At 36.9% G+C, this 22292-nt stretch overlaps 1 protein-coding gene across 2 annotated transcripts in view; it reads left to right on the top strand.

Moving 5' to 3' along the window:
• BNC2 (basonuclin zinc finger protein 2) overlaps window positions 1-22292 on the top strand; it is a 404883-nt gene that overhangs the window by 282081 nt on the left and 100510 nt on the right. For both annotated transcript variants that reach the window (XM_076008760.1, XM_076008759.1), the window contains one exon: window positions 5411-5646. In XM_076008760.1, the coding sequence (XP_075864875.1) occupies window positions 5411-5646 (236 nt within the window). The remainder of the gene's footprint in view (window positions 1-5410; window positions 5647-22292) is intronic.

Genomic DNA, 22292 nt, shown 5'->3' with positions numbered 1-22292 from the left:
AGCACCTCGTCAGTCACTGTTCCTGCTGGACGTGTGTCCTGTCTTCCAGCTGACAACTGTTGCTTTAATTAAACTTTTGCACTGTTGTCAGAATTTTTTATCTAAAATTAAAAGGCATTTCGTGTTACAAAATGTTTAATATTTTCTATATCCTATTGACAAGAAATAAAATTATAAGCTTTCCTTAGAATTAAAGCTCCTTATTGTCTGCCCATCTGACCCTTTTGGACTTTCTCCCACTATTTTGCCTCAAGGGCTACACATTCTTTGGATATTCAGTTCTCTCAGACACATCCATTAATTCAGTGATTATCAAAATATGGTTCCTGGCCAGCAGGATCAGCATCTTTTGGAGATGTGTTAGAAATGCAGGTTTTTGGTCCTCAACGAAGACACACTAAATCAGCTCTGGGGAGGTGGCCTAGCTATATATGTTTAATAGGCCCTCCAGGTGATTCTGGTGCACATTTCTGTTAGAGAACCATTGCCTTAGTTCCATCTACCTACATCACTCTCCTCCTTTCTTGCCTGCTGACTTCCTAGTTACCTTATGAGACTGTGGTTTCCTGGCAGAGTTGCCCTCTGTTCCATGTCCCCACAGTACTTTATCAAATCTTTTTTATGGCATTTATATTGCCTGTATCTGTCTACATTTGGAGGTGAAGGCTACAACATAAATTACTTTTTGCATCTGCGTACAGCATCTTACCTCAGTGATAAGTTATAATAGTAAGAGCTGGTGAATGAATGTATGTGTGAATGAAGGAAGAAAGCATTTTAGGAGAAATAGTGATCAATAAGGTCAGCTGCTATGGAGAGACCACAGAGAACAATGAAGCAAAAATGCTATTGGATTTCACAGAAAGGCAGGTGTTGTTGACCTTTGAAATGCTTGCTTCAGCAGAGTGGTGGGCAAGAAGCCCAGATTGCTTGGAGTTAGGGACTTCCAGCATGATGAGGACTTGCAAGCTTTTTATTGACTATTCATCTGAACTTGTGGTGGAACAAGAATATTCTTAGGTAAAATTGCTAAGTGACCTTAGGCCAGTTACCTAACCCCATTGAGCCTGTGATCTCAGAATAGGCGATGATAGTATAATAATACTCGTGTGTGTGTGTGTGTGTGTGTGTGTGTGTGTGTGTGTGTGTGTTAATTACAGGATCAAATGAGACAATAGTGAACCCCTAGAATGATGTCTGTGATATGTAGTTGATACTTAAATAGTCACTTTCTTTACTCTCCTCCTCACCATTATTTGTCTTTATTAATGCTGTTGAAGGCATCCATCACCCTTTGTAAATTTGTATAAGATATGAAATTGTCTTGGTAAACCCTTAATTTCAGAAATTGCAGACATTGTGAGTTGTGTTTAACTAAGAACTAACATATCTTTAGTTGAACCACTGACCACTACTTGAAATTACATGGAATCCAGCTGGAGAAGAACTTCAAAAGGTAGTTAGATTAGTGAGGGCTCTTTTAGTTTCAAGTTATAGAATGTCAGTTGAGGTAGACATTGGAAGAAAGGGTGGAGAGAGGTTGATTTTTTAAAAATTTTGTTGGCTGATGCGGCAGAAAACTCCAGAGATAGTGCCAACGTCAAGTACTGCCAAATCTTCTGGATCAAACAATATTATCAGTACTTGGTCATCTTCAGATCATCTTACAGCTCAACTCTTTCTTCTCCATATGTTTCACATTCTCAAGTATAATTCCTAGCTGCAGATTTTGAGAAAAGAAATTCTCAGTAGTTCTAAGTATGTTTCTGGATTCATTGTCGCCGTCCAGATTTAGGTCACTTGCCCATTTTTGAACCACTTGCTCTGGTCAGGAGGCTGGGATATACTGGTATTACAGGCCTGGCTAAGGAATATTCAGTTCTATGAGTGCACATAAGGAGTGGTTCCTCAAAGGAAAATCCAATTTCTATTACCAGAATAAAGGGGAATGAACACCAAAAAAGCAAAACAATTGATATCATCTTGTTGTGTAGAAAAATGCTTTTCAAACTGTACTTCCAGGGTTCATCCCACTGAAATATTTAAACAGTTTGAAGGGAAGAAGAGAGTAACAAATGTATGGAAATTCTCCAATCCATGCTTACTCCAGCTTTACCTAGAGCAGCTTCACCCAACTTGTGGTTAAGATTTCATATGTAGATGGAATCTTAACAATACCATTGGTATGGGACAATTAATAGCAGATAGTTAGGCCCATAGAACATTCTTGTAGGTGACATCTTTCCCCACTCTATCTTGAGGAACACATTCTTTCCCTACCTTTTCCTCATCCCTATTAGCCTAGCTCATATTCCAAACCCTACAAGATCCAGACGTAACTCCTCCACAGACATACAAAGATCATGGAATCTGGCAGAAGTCCAGTTCTCAGCTTACAGATAGATGACACTTAAGAAAATCATCACTTACCCTTTGTTCCACCAAGGATATTTCCCCAATAGTTGTCACAATTTCGTGACTCAGTATTATTCTACAGTCATAGAGTGGAAAATTTGGATATATTTAAGAAATTTGACAGATTATAATCTTTGATGATATGTTTATGCTGAAATTTACAATTGAGGTCTGCATGCTGGGCAATTTAGTATTTTCTAAGCCTTGATCTATGGCTTATCTCCTAGGTAATTGCTGCCTAAACTATACTCTCAGGGCCTTATCATTATCTACTATTGATTTTCTTTAGATATCTGGCCCACCTTTCCATCCTCCATATCAGGGCTCAGACTAAGCTGGGAGGTGACTGTTAGTGTAAATTAAGTTTTATTGGAATACAGACACACACCTATTAGTTTAAGTCTTATCTTTATATGGCTGTTTTCCTGCTATAGGAGCAGACATGAATAGGTATGAAAAAGAACATAAAGCCCTCGAACCTACAGTATTATCTGGCTCTTATAGCTAAGTTCTTGACCCGTGCTATAGATTTATGTGGTTTGTAACAGTATTCCTACTTCTTGACATATGGTGTATTCACAAAGAAGAATCCAGTCATGTCTTTATTATATTCTCACTCTCTGGTGTTCTGAAAAGTATATCTAGGGAACTATTTTTGGCTTACCTGTTCTACCTGCATTCATTCAGTTTTCTGAACAATTTCACTTTTTTTTCTCTACCCTCAATAGTTTAGTACTTGTCATCTTTTAAAATCGTCAACCTTTTTTAATGAGGGGGAGGGACAGGGATTAGAATTTTTCCACCCAGCACTTGAACTTATTTTTACACACAGCTGCACATACTTAATGCAGAGATAAAAGATGCCAAACACATACGTAAAAATCAGGATTTGGTGTCATTTTATTTCCCCTTTCTATTTCATATTTGTTGTGGTCATAGCAGTGTATTTTATAAAGAAGTGTTTGCAATGGTCCAGAAGAGCTTATGAGGGAAAGTGAAGGAGAAACATATTTCCCCATATCTGGTCACTGGGTTCTGTAAGCAGATCAGCCACTCCTCAGAAGGCTGAGTAGTTAAGCTGTACTTGAAGAAGAACAGGGATAATAATACCCCTTTCCTGCTTTTTTGCAGTTTAAATGCCCTGTGGAGCAAGAGAAGACTTCAATCCCTAGGCTTGTGAATCCCTTATCTTTCCCAAACGTTAAATTAATTTTTAAGGCTATTTATTCAAAGTTGACTTAACCATGAGAATAGGAAAGATCAGACAAATCAGCTGCAAGAAATGAAGTATGAGGAAACCCGAACTCTTTGACAAAGTATTCCTGGGAGTAAATGTGTTGAATGAAGCCAGCGGGTAAATGATAAGGGCCTTTACACTGTGGATGTAAGAAAGCAATTTATCAAGAGCACATGAACTCTCTAGTGACCACAAGTCAGGAGGAAACAAGAGTGGAGGAGGAGCTCTGAAAAAATACATTTGAAGTACTAAAAAACCTGCATGCACTTTTAAGTCCCTCCATTATTATGCAGAATTATTGGTACAGTAAAATAGAAGTTGCTGAGAATATACATGTACCATAGCCCATACTGTTAGGGGATAAGATGAGGAAAAGGAGTTGAGAAAGGCCACATAGTAGTTTAGAATTTGCAGAAACCTTAGGTATGTTCAGGTGTAGTTATGACTTGAGCTGGATGTTGTCTAGTGGCCATTTGCCTGGCTCGTGAAGTTAGATGACCACCGTTCAGGCTTACATGTTTGTCTTGTTTAATCTCTAAATGGGCATATGTGTGTAGTTCTGACAATTAATGGTAATGCCTTTTGTGTTCTCTTAAGGAGTTCAGAGCACCTCTTACTCATTATCTCCTTAATCTTTGCAGTATCTCTTTGAGTCCTATAGATGAGACAGTATTATCTTAGAAAACTGAGAAAAATGTAATTATATTATCAACAATATGGTTCCCAGTAACTGAGATATAGGAGGGTACTAAAATCTATGACCTTATCTTGGCTTTTAGTTCAAGGAAAGAAATGGCAATATCTTAGATTTAAGGAGAAAAATAGCCCAATTGTTGAAATCGTAGTTTCATTAAAACTAGTGCAAGTATTTACTCTGAGAATGTTCATCCTCACTTTTCTCCGCTGAATTACTAGTTAGCTGAAATAACACAGAAATTACTAAAATTTGATTTTGGGATGTTTCTATTTTCATCTATACCCTTGTCAGAGCTATTAACAAAGTGACAAAATTATGGCTTGAATTTCTTCTTTCTTTTTTTCCTTAATTCTTTCAGAGAACATTCCTGTAAACACAAAAACTAACATAGGTGACTAACAAAAGAGAAATTGTGAGAACTAACTTCTTGGGTAATCCTCCTTAGCTAATATAATTTGAGTTAAATTTCTAGCCCTCCACATAGATGTCAGCTTTCCTTATTCTCTCTATAAATTAGGCCTTTTACCCCTATAGTCTAAAGAACACAGTCCTCTTCCTCTTTAAACTATTCAGGTATTATAAAGGGTAAATCTTACTGGTTGAGCCTCCTTGTATGACATTAGTTAGGAATTGTTTTGTTTTGTTTCTTGGTGGGGAGAGAGGGACACCATGGTAACTTGAGTTGAGCCATAGTTCAATTAACAAATTAATTAGTCAGGGTTTTAGTCCCAGCCACAGTCATTTAAAAACATCTTCAGTGACTCTTTCTGAAAGTTGAATGTGTTTTGTATTTGCTGTAACCTGTAATTTATAAATACAATGAATCAAAAAAAAAAAAGAAAGAAAGAAAGAAAAGAAAAGGGGCAAAGCAAAAAAGAGAAGGGAAGAGAAATATTTACATAGCAAAATCTTGCTTAAACATCTGTGGTTATCATCTATCTATAGAGATGCAACCATGATAACTTCCAGTAATATTTCTAATTTCTCTGTCCTCTCCCTCTCTCTCTTTATTCCTCCACCCCAACCCCCACATCTCTGAAACTTTGGTGGGACCACCACAGCCTTGGATAAGCTCAGCACGCAGCACCTGTACCACCCCACCCAAGTGGAGATTGTGCAGTCCAATGTGGTGTTTGACATCAGCAGCCTGATGCTCTATGGGACACAAGCGGTGCCCGTGAGGCTAAAGATACTGCTAGACCGTCTCTTCAGCGTCCTGAAGCAAGAGGAGGTACTTCACATACTGCACGGCCTGGGCTGGACTCTGCGGGACTATGTCCGAGGATACATCCTTCAGGTAGGGGGAGGACTTGAATGCCAGCCTCTGGGGCCAGTTCTAGGTTGGGGGTGGGTAAGAGCCCTTGGCACACCTGGTCTCCCTCCTGCCCCCCTGCAGACCCAGGCATGCATACCCTCCTCTGGTGAAAATGGTCATTTCATCAGGCTTGTCAGGAAAGTAGAAAGAACATGAGACACCCAGCCAGCCACCATAGGGCCTCAGTGGTGTGTATTAGAAGGGAAAAAGTAATCTCTTGACTAGTGTTATTTTGTTTGCATTGCACCTTTTTGAATTCAACTCTCTTTCCCTACTACATGGGAATGAGACTTCTTTCTGACTTCTGACTTCTCTGGCAAGTCTTATTGTAGCATAATTAAAAGGAGGGCTCTTTGAGGTAGGTGATGTGTGTGTAAAAATCTTAGATTACCCTTCATTTGGATTTATTAGGGCTTTTTCTCACGCTCAATTTGTAGGGATGGTGTTTTGCTTATTTGTCTGTGTACCTGCACATTTATTGTTTCTTCATCCAAATCAAAGGAAGAACTGTAACCTATATAAACTTAACAACCAACAAAGCCCCACATCATAGCCTTCAGAAGTCTACATTCTGAAACATGCATACATGGCTATCGATTTGCCTTCACAGCACCTGTTCCTCTAGCCTTGAGCCCCTCCTTTGCATCAGTGGCACTTCTGATCTGGTGAGGGCCTTATGACTTTTCTGGGAGGTCTACAGCCTTCACATACCCTCATCTACCACCCCCTCCCTTTCTTCATCATTTTATTACAGTATGTCATTAGTCATTTTGCATTGTATATTTTGCCTCTGAAGTGTTTTTTTATGGACACTTGTCTTCCCTTAAGGGGTAAATGTTGAGAACAGCATTTTGGGAGACTCCAGGATCCAAAAAGACTACACTGGATAAGGAAGAAGTGTCTGCTCCTGCTGAAAGAGATCTCAATTTGAGAAGGAGGAATCTGAAGTGATTTTTGAGATTTCCTATGGATATAATACCAGGAGAAATGACCCCTCCAAAAAAATTATTTTTGGCTGTGCCAGCCTTGTATGGCACTGGAGGTATTGCCAGTATTTATTCACTGAGCCCCCTTGTGTTAGATTCAAGGCCTTGGCTACCAGCTTGGTATGTGGTGAGTGGGTAAACTCAAGTCTCCCCCTCGCTTTAAGTTGGCATCAAAACACACAAATTCCTGTCATTCTCCTATGTGGTGCCTCCAGGTGTTTAACTTGGACAGGAGAGCAATGGAGGGATTATGAGGAGAACTAGAGAAAGATAGGGGAGGTGGAATAACCTGTCTGCTCCCAGAATAGAATTGTTTCTTAATTTAGTGAGAATCTCAGCTTGGTAGCCACAGAAAATTTGGCTGTCAGAAGATGAGATGATGGTGATAATAGTAATAATTATATATTACGTTTTTAGTTTATAGAGCATGTTTACAAGCATTATCTCATTTGCCTCAGGATGGGGACATTTCAGTGGGATAAGTGGGGAAGATAAGTCCTGGGTGGTCAGGGGACATAGGGTACACAAGGTCCAGGAAGAGGGAGCCAGAAACAACTAAGTGTGGAACCAGTGTCATAATCCCTTCTTAAATGGCCCTAAGGTGCATACAGTACCATATCCTCTGCAGTCATTTCCATAGCAAGATTGTTAATGTCTGTTTCAGATAGACCTTACCCTTCATGCAGGAACAAACCTCTTAAAGATGTTTGAATGGAACTCTTGGCTAACAGTTCATCTTTCTTTTATTCTAAACCTACAAGTATTTTCCCCTACTCTGGTACCATCTTTATTACCTCCACTATGATGTTATATTTATATTATCAATATCATATTTTGGTTCCACATGTATTTTTTGCCTCAGATATCTGGAGCATATACACTGTATCTTTCTGTCCAGAAGATATGTGCATGGCCATGCTCACTTGCCATCTTAACCAGCGCACTGTAGTATCATGCTGGTAGCAGGTACAGAACCTGCTGGTGTTCCTGTGGTATGGCGTTATTCTTCCTTGACTAGTGCCTGTTTTTCATCTTACTTAAAATAATTATTTAAGCGTTAATTTTCCCCAGTACTTTAACATTATCTCTCACTAAGGCCAGTATAGAAAATGCATACCTTTAAAATGTACTCCATATTTCCTTTTTTTTAATGAGGGCCCAGAATTTAAAGATACAAGATTGTAAGAGAAATTAACTATTAGAGGAAAATTCAGCATACTCACAAACTAAAATTTATAAAGTTTCTTATTTTGGGGTGAAATATTATATATAAAGAACATTGTCATTTATGGTGATGCTTAAATTATAATTAATTTTTATTAATTTAATATGGCTTGACAAAATCTAAAATTTAACGTTTATTCATAATCTAGAATTAATATTTTGAGAAAACTATAGATTTTTATATTAGAGGCACTTTAGGTTAAGTTTTTATTTTTATTGATACAATCATAATATAGATTGTATTTAAATGATGTTTTTTGTTATTCAGCATTTATAATCTACTTGTTCCTTGTGAAGACAGTTCTTGGTTTAGAAAAAAACAAAATAGGACACAAACTGTTATCACTTATGTTATCACTTAGTGAGAAAATGTTCATTTTCTTAAAAAAACTATAAAAGCAAACCTTTTTCTTCTAAATCAATGTTATTTGATAATTGGCTAATATTTTTAAAATTATATGTAATAATGATAAGGTGTGCACAAATGATTTTGATTATAATTGTATATAGCATTTTTTTACAAGTAGGCTATAAATGTATGTATGAAGTCTATGGAAACCTATAATGCACTGTTAGTGTACAAGTCGTTTTATCTGGCTAAAACTCATTGTCTTGTAGCCCTCAAGGCATCAATTTCAGCATTATTGCTTTCAACAACAGTATATTGAATATTATGTCAGTTAAAGGAGAATAATTATCAAGGCAAGTTAGGGTGGCTGTTAAGTCTTACCACATATTGACTTGGTTAGCAGTTGGCTATAGATTGTGTTACTGGGCAAATGAAGATGTACGGTAAGTTGAACTGGTCAGGCCAGGATATTAATTTAACACTCTGTGGACTCAAACCTGCATCCTTTATGTATACACAGCTACTTCTGCCTTTAGAGATACTTTTGAATGTGGAAGAATGGCAGGTGTCTGATCTGATTTTGAATTTTTGGATGTGAGAGAAAAAGGGGAGCAGGCCATTGAAAACTGTCATTTGAAAGTGTATATGAAGAGGTTATTAAGAAAAGAAGGGAAATGATGATGATGCTATAGAGTCATTTAAAAGACTGTCATAACTGTCAAGGATCCTATACTTTTTTGATAAAAATTACTTTTTACTTATGTGATTATCGGTATGACTCATAACCTAGCCACTTGGGTATTAAAGTCATAGCATAACTTGGACTATGATTATTTAAGAAGTCAGGTTAATATCTTAAAGGTAAAGAACCCAATATTCTCCTGTATACTTACTATTTATTTGGAAAGTACAGAAAAAGTGAGGTAAATTTTAACCATTTCCCCCCCCCAAAAAAAACAAACTAAAATGAGAATATGCAATTAGATGCTAAAGTCTAAACATAAGGGACCATATGTTGTTTTTCCTGCTACTAAAGAATAATTCTTATTTCAGTTCTATGTCTCATGGTACGTTTACTGACAATGAATAAGTGTCTCGTCCTTTTGTCCTTTCCCCATTCTCCCTGTATCTTTGACCTAAGAAGTAAAAATATAAGAGATTATTATTGTTGAATTTAGCAATTTAAAAATCAAGCTTTCACACAGTCTCTTTTCAGTTTGAACATGTAACTGACTTGCCTGGGCTCATACACCAGCCTGTCTCAGGAAATCTCCTTGTTTGCAAGTGGGTCCTGTCAGAATTCAGAGAACCAGTTCAGGCATTCTGAGTATTTAGCTGAGGGGTCAGCAGCCTTGTGAGAAGAGTGATAGGGATGCACATCTCATGTCACCTATGTCTTAATGGAACAATCAGCACTTTAAAAGAGTGTTTCTAAGACCAACAAGGGCTCTGTCTTTGAGAAGTCCAACTTTAGATTTGGGAGGAACTACACACTGAATACATGTTAGCATGATACAGACTCTGAGAAGTTCTGGAGTAAATGGCCTGTGAAAATAACTTTCACCAACCTTTCCTGCTTCATAACCTCTTCTGGTCAAGCTCATGAGAAGTATTCAATTCCTGAACACACTCAGCTCTTCCTCAACATGGGGTATTTGCACGTAAAGTTCCTTCTGCCTGGAATACTCTACTCCTCTCTCTCTGCATGGCTAATTTCTTGCCCTTTAGGTATCCAGCAAAGTTCCACTTTATTACAGAGAACCAGTTTAACCAAGGTAGGTCTTCTCTAGTGTGGCTCTATTTCAGGACTCTTTTTCCCTCAAGCTCCTATCACAATTTAAAATCAATCAATTAAGTAAGTCAACTGTTAAAATGTTTTTGGTTTTTTTTTTTCTGGCTTTTTCATTACAGAGTGCAACAAATGTTACTCAATAAATGTTTGTTAAATGAATGGGTGAGGAAATCTGCTTAACTTGGTATAGCTTGATGTTTCGCTGTGGAAGTCATGGACTACCCAATTAACTTCAATTGGCCAAAGGGTCTTTAGTTTTTTAATTCAGGATTCCTGAGGACTGATTGCTGTAAGAGCAGCTGAGCTGTTGAGGGCAGTAAGAAGAAAAGTGAAGGCTCCCATGCCTCCCAGCTAGTGGTCTGTGTATAATAAGTGTTTTGTGGTATCCATGTGGTAGAAAACATCAATATTAAGCAAACACTTGTATTTAAACAGCCCTTTGCGGAGCAAGTTCACATAAGTTAGCTCTTTGAGTCCTCCTATACCACCTTATTATACATATTGCCAATGAATTAACATTTGGTGTAGCTGAGGCTCAAAGACGTTAAATGACTTTCCCATGATCACAGAAGCTGTTACTGAACAGAGTTGATACACTATAATTTTCCTGAAGATAAGAACCAAATGTCTCTGGTTCACCACCATATCCCACTTCCCAGCACGAAGCCTGGCACATAATAAAGTGTATTAAATTTTGGAAGGAGTAAATTTTGAAATCTGACTTGAATTCAGGTCTCTCACTCTGTGGGCAGTGTTTGGACATTTGGGTTTTTGTTTTGTTTTAAGACTACCAACCTGTCTTTCCAGAATATAAAATGTAAGTCTGTAGATTAAAAATGGGATGGTTTGGGGAAGAGAGAAGGCCTTAGAATCCTGAACTGCAGACTAGTTTAAGATCTCTCTTGTATTCAGTGGCATGTCACATATGTCTGACCTTAGGCAAAATTAGGAGAAATGGGTTCCCCTTTATGTTCCTTTTCTTGGCTATTTCCTGATATTCCACCTTGTTTTAGGTTATCTTTACACCGTCATCTCATTCCATGACTAAAACTTGTCCTCTAAATCTCATATTTATCATTCATGCTTTATTGTAAATTCTGGTCTTTCCAGGGATATGTGCCTTTTGTAATTGAGTGTTAAAACAGAGGTTTTGTACCTAGTTAATAAGATTTCAGCTACATTTTGTGCAGGGGATGGAAGAGAGATGAAGAAACTCTTTTCTGATTCTATAAAAGTATATCAAGTTAGATCGTAAACGGGCACTGGATACTGAGTCAGAAGATTGGGTTAAAGTCCCACTTCTGCCACTGATTTGTCTGTGTGAATATGGATATCTTTGCCATTCTCTGCCATAGTTTCTTCATCTTTAAAATTAAAATAATACCTTATTTCTCTTGCCACCAAGTGGCTAAAGAGATGAAATAAAATAGATGAAAAGTGTGTTGTGAACTCCTACTCAATAAGTTGGTATTTTCACTCATTTATGTATAAAGTTAACTCTACCAATTAGAGCAGGAAAATTTTAGTTACCAAACATAGTTTCTCTATAGATGTCAAATGCTTAGAAAAAGATAGGAAATACATTTTAAACTTTAGTCATTATCAATAAGATAAATGCGAGTTGTTTTAGTAAGTAAACCCTGAAATACTAGTGGCCTAACACAACAAGAGTTTGTTTTGCCTTCTCTGCAACTGCCCGATGCTTTCCTTCCAGAGGTGATGGGATTTAGAGCCACTGCCATTTTATAGCTCTGCCATTCTCTGGGGTCTCAGATTCCTCATCCAGGTGGTGACCTTGAGAGAGAATAGGGTGAAGGTTCTGTGTAGGATGTTTTCATGGACCAGGCCCTGAAGTGTAGTGTGGGGCACTTCTTCCCTTGTGTCACTGATCAGAACATGTATCTAAATGGGGCCATCTGACAGGGGAGAGGCTGGGACATGTAGGCTGAGCAGCCACTCCTAGCTGCATGTCTGCATCAGGGAAATGAGGACAGGTCTGTGCCCCACTCAGGTATGGAGGAATAGCCACAGTTATGTTGTTTTTTAAAAGACAGTTGGACCAGGAGAGCTTAATGTAGCAGAATCATGTATTGAAGGCAGGTTCATGGGTTTGAATCCTGGCTGCAGTTCTTACTAGATGTGTCAAATTAGGCCCATGTCTTTTTTCTTTTTTCCTGAGACAGTCTTGCTATGTTGCTACCAGTAGAGTGCAGTGGTGTCAACATAGCTCACTGCAACCTCAAACTCTTGGGCTCAAGCGATCCTCCTGCCTCAGCCTCCTGAGTAGCTGGGACTACAGGTGTAAGCCACAACGTCCAGCTAATTTTTTTCTATTTTCAGTAGAAATGGGGTCTTGGTCTTGTTCAGGCTGGTCTTGAACTCCTTAGCACAAGCAATCCTCCTGCCATGGCCTCCCAGAGTGTTAGGATAATAGGCATGAGCCACTGCACCCTGCCTAGGCCCACGTCTTTACTCACCTCCATCCCGTCACCTGTAAAACAGGGATAGTAGGACCTCATTGCTTTGTTGTGAAGATAAAATAAAATGACACACCAATGGCTAAGTATTGAGCCAATGCTAACTATTAATGAAAAAGATAATAATATAAATATAAGTAACCTTAACACTTATACCCCCATAATACACTAAAATTTAAAAAAAGATGATAATATAGACTATTACAGACTACTAGAACTTTGTTTATAAAGTAGTCTTAAATCCTGTATTTCTCTATATCACTATGCCTCTTAGAACAGAGTTCCTTTCCAACCAGTGAAGCAAAAGGGTAGCTGCTATTTAGTTATCAAGAAATAATACACATATACATATACACACAAACTTATGAACATACCTGAACATAAATGCAAGGTAGGAGAGTATAGTGACAAAGACTTCTGGATTTGAAGTTGGACAGACTTGAATGTGAAACTTGGCTTCACTTCCTATATCTGTTACCTAGAGAGATAACACATTTGAACATCAGTTTCTTCATCTATAAAGGTTAAATGAAACAATACTTTTTATTGTTGTTGTTGAAACACTTATTGGTATATTGAAAACCTAGAAGGAACCTGGATGACCACTCATGAGGAAAATCCAAAGATGAAAAAGTTCTCAATTCTACTAACCATCAGGCAATAGCAAATTAAAATGAGATGTTATTACATTGGCCTAAATAAAACAGATTAATAACATTTACATTTGTTAAGGGTGTGGAGCAAAAGTACTCTCTTATCCTACTGATGGGGGTGCAAAGGACTATAATCTGTTAGTAGATTAATATGGCAGTATTTATTAGCATCTAATTGCTTTCACCCAGTAATTTTATTTGGGGGAATTATTCAGATAGGAAAAAATATCATCCCATAAAGACATATTGAACAGAAAAATTTATTGAAGCAGTTATTTCAAATATTAAAAAAACAGAAGGAACCTAAATGACCATCTATAGATGAGAGATAGTTGAATAAATTGTGGTAATTTCCTACTCTGGAGTAATATGCAGCTGATAAAAACTGCTATAGATCTATCTAGCTATCTATAAACTTAAAAGACTGTCTACTACATATAATTAAATAAAACAAGCAAGTTTGACCATTGCATGTATACTATGATCCCATTTTGTTAAAAAGCAAGCCCAAATATGGACCTGTATGTTTTTGTTTGTTTATATAGGAAGATAAACACATAACTGTTGATGGTGGTTACATCAGGGGCTGTTGTTGGATGAGGGAGTAAAATGCTATCACTTTTTCTAGTTATCTCTGTATTGTCAGAAAGGTTTACATGTACCACAGTGGTTTTTTTCCCATTACTGAGATACTTTGCTTAGGATAATGATCTCCAGTTCTATCAAAGTTGCTGCAAAAGACTATTTCATTACTTTATATGGCTGAGTAGTACTCCATGATGTGTGTGTGTGTGTGTGTGTACCGTATTTTCTTAATCCACTCATAAATTGATGGACACTTTGGGTGATTCCGCATCTTTGCAATTGTGAATTATATTATGTTAAACATTCAATTGCAGGTGTCTTTTGATAAAAATGACTTCTTTTCCTTTGGGTAAATACCCAGTAGTGGGATTGCTGAGTCAAATGGTAAGTCTACATTTATTTCTTTGAGGAATCTCCATACTGTTTTACATAGAGGTTGTACTAATTTGCAGTCCCACGAACAGTGTATAAGCGTTCCTTTCTCTCTGCATCCATGCCAGCATCTATTGTTTTTTGACTTTTCAACAATGGCCATTCTGACAGGTGTAAGGTGCTATCTCATTGTGGTTTTCACTTGCATTTCCCTGGTGATTAGTGATGTTGAGTATTTTTTCATGTATTTTTTGGCTGAAATAATATAAAGGATTTGGTGTAGTAACTAGCCTGTAGTAACCATTGTTACTGTAGTAACATTGTTAAGGTATGCATTTGCATTTGTGTACTTTTTAAAAATAATGTTTTTTTTCTATGCATGACACTATCATTTTTATCATCTTTGCATTTCTTCATTTTATCAACCCTTCCAGTACTTTTCCAAGCCCTTGGCACAGAATGAATGAGTACTTCATGAATTTCGTAAAATGATTAGAGTTATCTAGGCTTTTACCCAATTGCATAAAGTAGAACTTATTTAAAATAAGCAGCCTTTATCATGGGTGTTATCTGACCTCACAGATTTTAAGTAATTTTTCAAATAGGAAATTTTATTGATTAATATGTGGTAAGTACATAAGATCTCTCAGGAAACCCACCTCTAATGGGCAAAAGACAACTATAAACAAACAATGGGCCGGGCGCTGTGGCTCACGCCTGTAATCCTAGCTCTTGGGAGGCCGAGGCGGGCGGATTGCTCAAGGTCAGGAGTTCAAAACCAGCCTGAGCAAGAGCGAGACCCCGTCTCTACTATAAATAGAAAGAAATTAATTGGCCAACTGATATATATATAAAAAAAAAATTAGCTGGGCATGGTGGCGCATGCCTGTAGTCCCAGCTACCTGGGAGGCTGAGGCAGAAGGATCACTCGAGCCCAGGAGTTTGAGGTTGCTGTGAGCTAGGCTGACGCCACGGCACTCACTCTAGCCTGGGCAACAAAGTGAGACTCTGTCTCAAAAAAAAAAAAAAAAAAAAAACAAACAATGGGAAGTTGTATCATCTAAACTACAAAAATGTACAGATACCCAGGGCAGTGACATTTAGGAAGGATTATTTGACTCTGAGTAAAGATTAAATTATCACCTCATGACATAAGGAAAGTGTCCTTGCATCATGTGAATCTTTTTCAGGAGAGAAGGATCACGTGTGTTGGTCAGGATCCTCTCGTCTTTGGCAGGAACACACAAAAGATGGACGGTTCAGGGCAGTGTATTGTATTTATAGTGTCTGTTTTCCACAGTGCTTGGACCACTCTACAAACACTGTCCTGGCAATCCTCCTAACCTCCCTATTAGAGAGATAGTTTCAGAGACTATTATCCCTGGTTTTAAAGTTACCGTGGCTGAAGGCCTCAGGCAGAGTCAAAGCTGGAAGTGGAATACAGGGATTTTGAATCCCTTGCCAAAGCTCTGTTTGCACAGCAATGAAAATAAACACCTTAGATCCAAGGACATCGCTTGATGTTTTGTGCTCAGAGTTAAAATAAAAATTATTCCTCCCTTTATTTTTGTTAAAAAGAAATATAAAGCTTACCAGATTCCAGGATGGAATGCAGTGACTGCTGGAGTAGGATTTGTGTCTGTGGGACATTGGATAGGGGCTTTTGCATTCCCTACAAGGAGGAGAAATGAGTCCACAGCTCACTGGCCACTTGCCATTAGATAAGAATCAGTTCAGATTTACTTGAAATGGATATTATCTCTGATGGGCCCTGATTAAACCATGTGATCTCCAGAGCAACACTCTTACATGCTTCTTGTTGAATTTAAAAGGGAAAGCCCCAGAGCTTTGGGTTTAACTTCAGTTCTACCAACAGTTAGCTCTGTCATTCATCCAAAAGGTACAAAATATCTATAGCCTCGTTTTCCTGATTGTACCTTCGTAATGGAGTTTTTGAGATGAAGGAAGGTAACATGTTAAATTCATAGTGGAACTCAGCAAATTTAATTTCTTAAGTAGAGTGATCTCCCAATCCCTACCCTGCAACTCCTTAATTTAGAGCAATAGAAGCTTTGTGAGTCTTCTAGTCACCCATACATTTTATTTGTGCTACTGTGACTTTTTCTAGTATTAATATTTACCCCAGTTTGACAGAAGGGTCAGGTGGACGATGAGAGGGGCTTGCACAGGAACTGAAATCTATTATGACTACAGCAAATAGTCATGGGAAGGCCCTCCAGGCCCAGTCTTAGTCTATCATCTGTTTCTTTTGAATAACCTGAACTTCAAGTACTGATATGTGAAATCATAAAGAGCTGTGAAAAGGAGAAAATGAGAGAAGGATCTGTATCAGTTTCTGGAAGTTTTTGCTAATTCTCTATAGATGGGACAAACATAAATAAAGATATATTTATTTGATTCATGCACAATAGTCACAGATGCAATGCCAACATCAATTGGAAAATAGAATGTGGGCCAATACGTTTGCTAATAGAATCAAAGTGACCACTGTCAAATTGAATTACTATAGGAAGACCTGTTGAAAGAGGAGATTCTTAAGGAAGAAGAGGGATATTGTTATTCAGGAGAAAGAATGGAGCAAAGCATTTTTTCAGACAGGAAGAAGCTATATTGGAAAGAGATGTGAACAAGTTTATGGGGGGGGGGGAGTTGAATTTCAGTTAGGTGAGCAGCTTTTAGCTGTAGTGTTGGTAAGTGTGGTTTGGTCAGGCCTGAGCCAATTGACCTGAGGCTCATCTTGATTCATCTGATGTTTGCAAATCACCACTCCTTCCTAAGAGAAGTGACTAGCGATTCTGATGGTTCACAGACCTGGCATTTGTTACTATTAATAATAACCCCCTCAGACTTAAAAAGGTAAATAACTGGCTAGTGACTTTGTGAACAGTTGTTTTAGAAACCTACTATTGTCCTGTTGCTGTCTGCAATTGTTTTCTTATGTTGGTGGCAACTGAGTGGTCTGTTGTGTCATCTCTGCCTCCTCTCCTCTGCCCCCCCCTCTTTTCTCAGTCCAGGTAGACTTGAGATGGAGGACTCACATGGTTATAGTAGCTCATACTACATACAGCCTCAAGATGAGAGAATGAGATTCCAGTTGAGATACATTTTCTGTCCATAACTCATCTTTAGCTTATGGTGTATTTCTTACCTATAGCCCCCAGAAAAGCATTTTTCAGTGACTTTGACAATCAAAGGTTCTCTCTGTAAGGAAATGCTTTAACCTGGTTTCCTGGTTCTCATGTAATTTTCTGTCTTTAACAGAGCCATAATAATAGTGTCAGAAGTAGCTTTCTAGTTAGTATGAGTAATGTGGTTACTGTATTTTCTATTTTTATTTTAATATGCTTTTCCTGCTGTGGATTTTTTTTTCTTTTTTTGGTTTTAAAAATAGCACTTGAGTAAATGTGGTTATTCGAAAACTCTGGTGCATATTGCATCCTCTCTGGGATGTAATTTTGAAGGAAAGCTCTGTGCACAACAGGCATTTCTTTCAGATTCCTTAGCAGGATAAATAAGAGAATGTTTGGAACACAGGCCACTGACAATATTGGCTTATGGTTGTGGTAGGACAGGCTTCAGAGAAAGTGACATTTAAACAGTAGAATATCTCATAGGTTTTTTTCTCTTGAATACCCGTTATTATTAAGTTTGTTTATTTTATGGTGTGTCGATAAGACACAAAATTATGTAGCTGGGGAAGCACCTTAAATTGCTTCATTTGTCTCTTTTTTTAAAATGTATAAACATTTAGAAATTTTAAATTAACAATAACAAAATACACTTAAATTCCCCTTGAAAGAATAATTAAGAGCTACTTGTGTCTGTGTGCTGTCATCTCTGCCAGAATTAGAGTTCATGCTGAGTATATTCCATTGAGTCAGCCATCATTCCATCACCAGCAGGGATAGCTTTTCCACATATTGACATGTGAGGGAATGTCTGTCTTGCAGTAGCCATGGTTTTGTGCCAGATTTTGAGATCCATAGAGGCAGTGCTGGGAGCTCTTCAATTCTGAATCAGGGTTCCAATTCATAATAGCTGAGCCAGGGAAACTGGGTTGAATCTGTGGCCAAAACCATGGTAAAAAACTTTTCTCCCCTTTTTCCCTTCTTGCAGTGCTTTATTGCTTTAAAATGAGTGCCTCTGTCCCCTGATCCTCTGGTGACTTTCTGTTGGATTCAAATTGTGGTCTCTTAGGTGAAAAGGTCAGTATGTTATTCATCTAGCCACACATCGATGGAGATTAACTGAGAGCAGTACAAGACATTTGGATCCTGCCAGACATAAGGCACCTGAAGGAAGTTTATTTCTTTTCTCTCTAGCCTTCACTATGCCTTCTGCAGAAGAGGATAGCCCTGTCTTCAGGGAGTGGGGGAGGGTTTTGATTGGCTGTATGTTAACTGCCTCAAATCCATGGCCATAGGGTGAGTAGGAACCCTTGAGAATCAAACATGTCATCTTTGTAGCATCACCTGATTTAGTGCTTTTCCTCAAGTCTGAGAAGTCTCAGGGGGCCTTTTTCCCTCGCAGCACTGATCTTTCAATGAGGTGCTAGTGTCTGTCCTGAGCAATAACAAGGAAAACCATGAAGTGTGAACAGCTCTTATTAGGGGGGGTAAATGTCATTAACGCCTTTGTAGCCTTCTCTGTATTCTGAATGCTCTTGTCAAGAGAGTGACTTACTGAAGCCTCCTTTAAAATCATATAAATGGATTTTAAGATGCTGAAGTTTTACATTTTAATTAAGCAAGGCCATTAGCTCCCTTTACTTACATATTTTTTGTAGCCCATTATGCTTGTATGTCCTATAAGGATAATCTAAAATAAGGTTATTGACAAACTGACTTATTGACAAACATTATTTTAAGGATTTGAGACATACTCTAAATCAAAGTTTTAGATAATTTTTGGTAGTGGTAGGAAACATATTTCTACCTCTCTGTTTTAATTTTGTAGGTACAGAGACCCATATGCTCATGTACCCAACAACCGTAACATGCATATTTTCATACACAACATGAGAAGACATTGGCATTTCAAGTTATTGAGTAGGTCAGTCTGGATTAATGAAAAATTTGAAGCACAGAATGTTTAAATAATCATTTTATTATTTTTGAGACATAAACAGAAATGTTTCTCCAGGCCTGAATTCCCCTTATGTAAAATTCTAGTATTTCAAGCAAAATTTTTATATGCAAATATTTGCTTCTGTATATCTCTTCTGCAAGTTTGAGCATTTCAGAGTAATCTCTAGTTATTCTGGGTAGTGTCTTTTAGTTACAAAATAGAAACACCTTAAATGGTTGTATGATGGTAGGGTTAGAGACAGAAAATTGTCTCTTTTACTATGCATACTAATTTTTAATAAAAATGAATTGAGACATCTAGTTAAACCTTTGGGAGGTAAATTCAGAAAAATTGCAGACAAATTAAAAGGGGTGAATGGAAATTAATTAAATGGTACCTTATTGTTAATTTAAGATGTATAATTTAGTATGGACTGTTTAGTATACAGTTTTTGAAATGTGATTTGTTTCATCCTTTTTTAAAAACCCCATTAGGTCACAGGTTAATTTTTTTCTCCACAAATTTTCTAATTTTTTTTTTTCCATTTTGAGGGTTCAGGAAAATGTATTCATTCAGCAGATATTTACTTCAGTGGCTGCTGTATATAAGTAGTAAGCAAACAGACACCGTACCACTCTGTTGTACCTTTCAGTTTAGTAGAGGTTGGTGGCTCAAGCTAAGCTATGAGAAGACAGAGATCTTTGGGTACATTTTCTAATGAATATATAAGATTTATAATTCATGCAGTAGTGAATTATATGTAAATAGACTGTTTGGACTAATTTCCAATTTGCTTGAACAGTTAATGCTTTAAAGAATTTTAAACATTCGCTAGTGATCTTGTCTATACTATTAATTCAAACTTTACAATTAAATGACTGACTAAGCAAAAGTAATTTTCAACCCAGACCCAACTTTTTGAATTAAAAAACATTTAGTTTGAATTTATGAGGTTTTGCTGTCTATTATGTACACCCAACTTACTTATTAGATTACGGAAGTTAAGCTGCAAAGATGTTTTCCCCTTTCTATTTCATAACTCATAAGTGTTTTGACAAGTTAATGAAAACTTATTTTAAAATTCCCTTTTAGTGAGACTCCAAAGATAATCATTTTTAGCCCCATCAGGATCATTTCACAAGAGCTGCCTGAGAAGTCACTCATTTAGAACAAGGTGATCTCTGTGGAATTGCTGTTGCCAGTGCCAGTTGGGGAGTAATTGGGCCAATTAAAATGTAGATGTTTTATATTAAATTGTGGTACCTATTAAAGAACATCAATTTTAGAATTAGTCTATATTCCTTTTATTTCCTTCACTTGGTACATAGAATTATAGCTCATCTGATAGCTTACTAGACTGATAAGTAATATATGTATGTAATCAAGAAGGTGATAGTCTAGTGCCAATAGGTTCTTCTTATGGAAAGTAGTGTCAGATATGTAGGACAGTAACATGAGCCTTCAGACACCACCATCTGCTTTGTTCTCTCTCTCTCTCTCTATTCTACCTTATACCTGATCCAGGCTGTTAATATAAATTGTGATTTTTAAGGTTCATATTTTAGTATAACTTTGACAAAGAGACGTCTGGAATATCAAAATTATCAAAGATGTATGGTAAAACTTCTTCACAAATGTTTTTGAAGGCACCAGATGGAAGGAAGCTTTACTGCATTACATTTCCCATATGGAAAAGTATCTGGGACCTGAAAGGGGCACACCCTTAGAAGGGAAATACTTCTTTAAAAGGAACTTTATAAAAGAATGTTACAGTATAGGGTTTTCATGTATGATTTATTCATTTGAGCATACTGCTTTGAAGGCCCAAACAGCATCCTGGGTATAAGTTGTGGTTTCACAGACTTAAGAAGTGTCTGATAGTTTAAATTTCACAAACTTTTTAGATTTGCCCATGCCACAGGTCAAATATATCTTGCTATGAGTCTGGTTGCCATTTATTTTAGTCAAGGTTTGGCTTTTGTTAAAATTGTCGGATTGGGTTTCTTTATGAAAGATAAGTAAGTAACTTCTCCTATACGTGTTATTTTATATTAATAGAAAATCAAGATGGTAGAATTTAAACACCAGAGTTATATAGTAAAAAAAAAAACAGGTAAAGCATAGTACTTTTCCAGTTTTCTTTCGTTTTTTGATATATGTTTTATAATCATTTTCACTTAGTGAATATTATATAAATATTGAGGAGAGCTTGGGAGGTTCATGGTTCTTTTGTTGTTCACATTTTTTTAGCAATAATTCATGTAAAAGAGTCATATGTGATTTGTTGTTAAATATAAGAATACATTTTTAAAGTATTTTTCAAATAATTCTATAGTGTTTTGAGTGAGATGCAAGGAGACTGAATGTACTTATACATTGAATAACATCAGACTTTTATAGTGTTTACCTAAAAGATAGTCCTTGTAGTCTGTGCATATGTATTCATTTTGAAATGGCAGTCACAAAATTAAAGCAGATTTTCATGTACAATAAATATATAAATAGTATAGACACCTTCCCCTTTCTAGAGTAGTTGAACAACCTAAATAATTATGTTAAATCTGAAACCTCTAAACATGTTTCAGAAATTTTTCTGCTTAGAATGAGCACTATAAGATGCCATATAACTTTCAATGTGTAGGGTTTGTGAGTAGAAGTTAGTAAGATTGATAGATGCTAATACATTAGTAACATTTTATATATTTAGTTCTGATAAAAATTATATACTAAATAAAAGGAATTCCCTCTATATAGCTGAACTAACCTTGAGAAGTATACAGTGCAGTGATTAAAATAAACAGGCAATAAAAACTAGTTTTGTTAATGAAAATTTGATTTAGAACAGAAAAGAAAATTTGGCTTAGAAAATGTTCCCCAAATTTTCTCTTCTTTCTTTTCTGAATATGTCTTTGGAGAAAAGAATAAAAATATGAAGATTCACCTGAAAGATGATTACATTTTTCTTTTTAGTACAATATTAGCTTGAGTTAGAATTCTATAAAGTACTTATGGGATATAAACAGAGCTTTAATGTTATAGTTACTGTGTATAGGCCTTAAATACAAGACTTTGAGGTTGGAGGGGAATACTTTTTTTTTCTCC

The sequence above is a fragment of the Microcebus murinus genome, chromosome 12, assembly GCF_040939455.1.
Source record: "Microcebus murinus isolate Inina chromosome 12, M.murinus_Inina_mat1.0, whole genome shotgun sequence".
Lineage (NCBI taxonomy): Eukaryota > Metazoa > Chordata > Mammalia > Primates > Cheirogaleidae > Microcebus > Microcebus murinus.
This window is presented reverse-complemented; position numbering and strand designations above follow the sequence as displayed.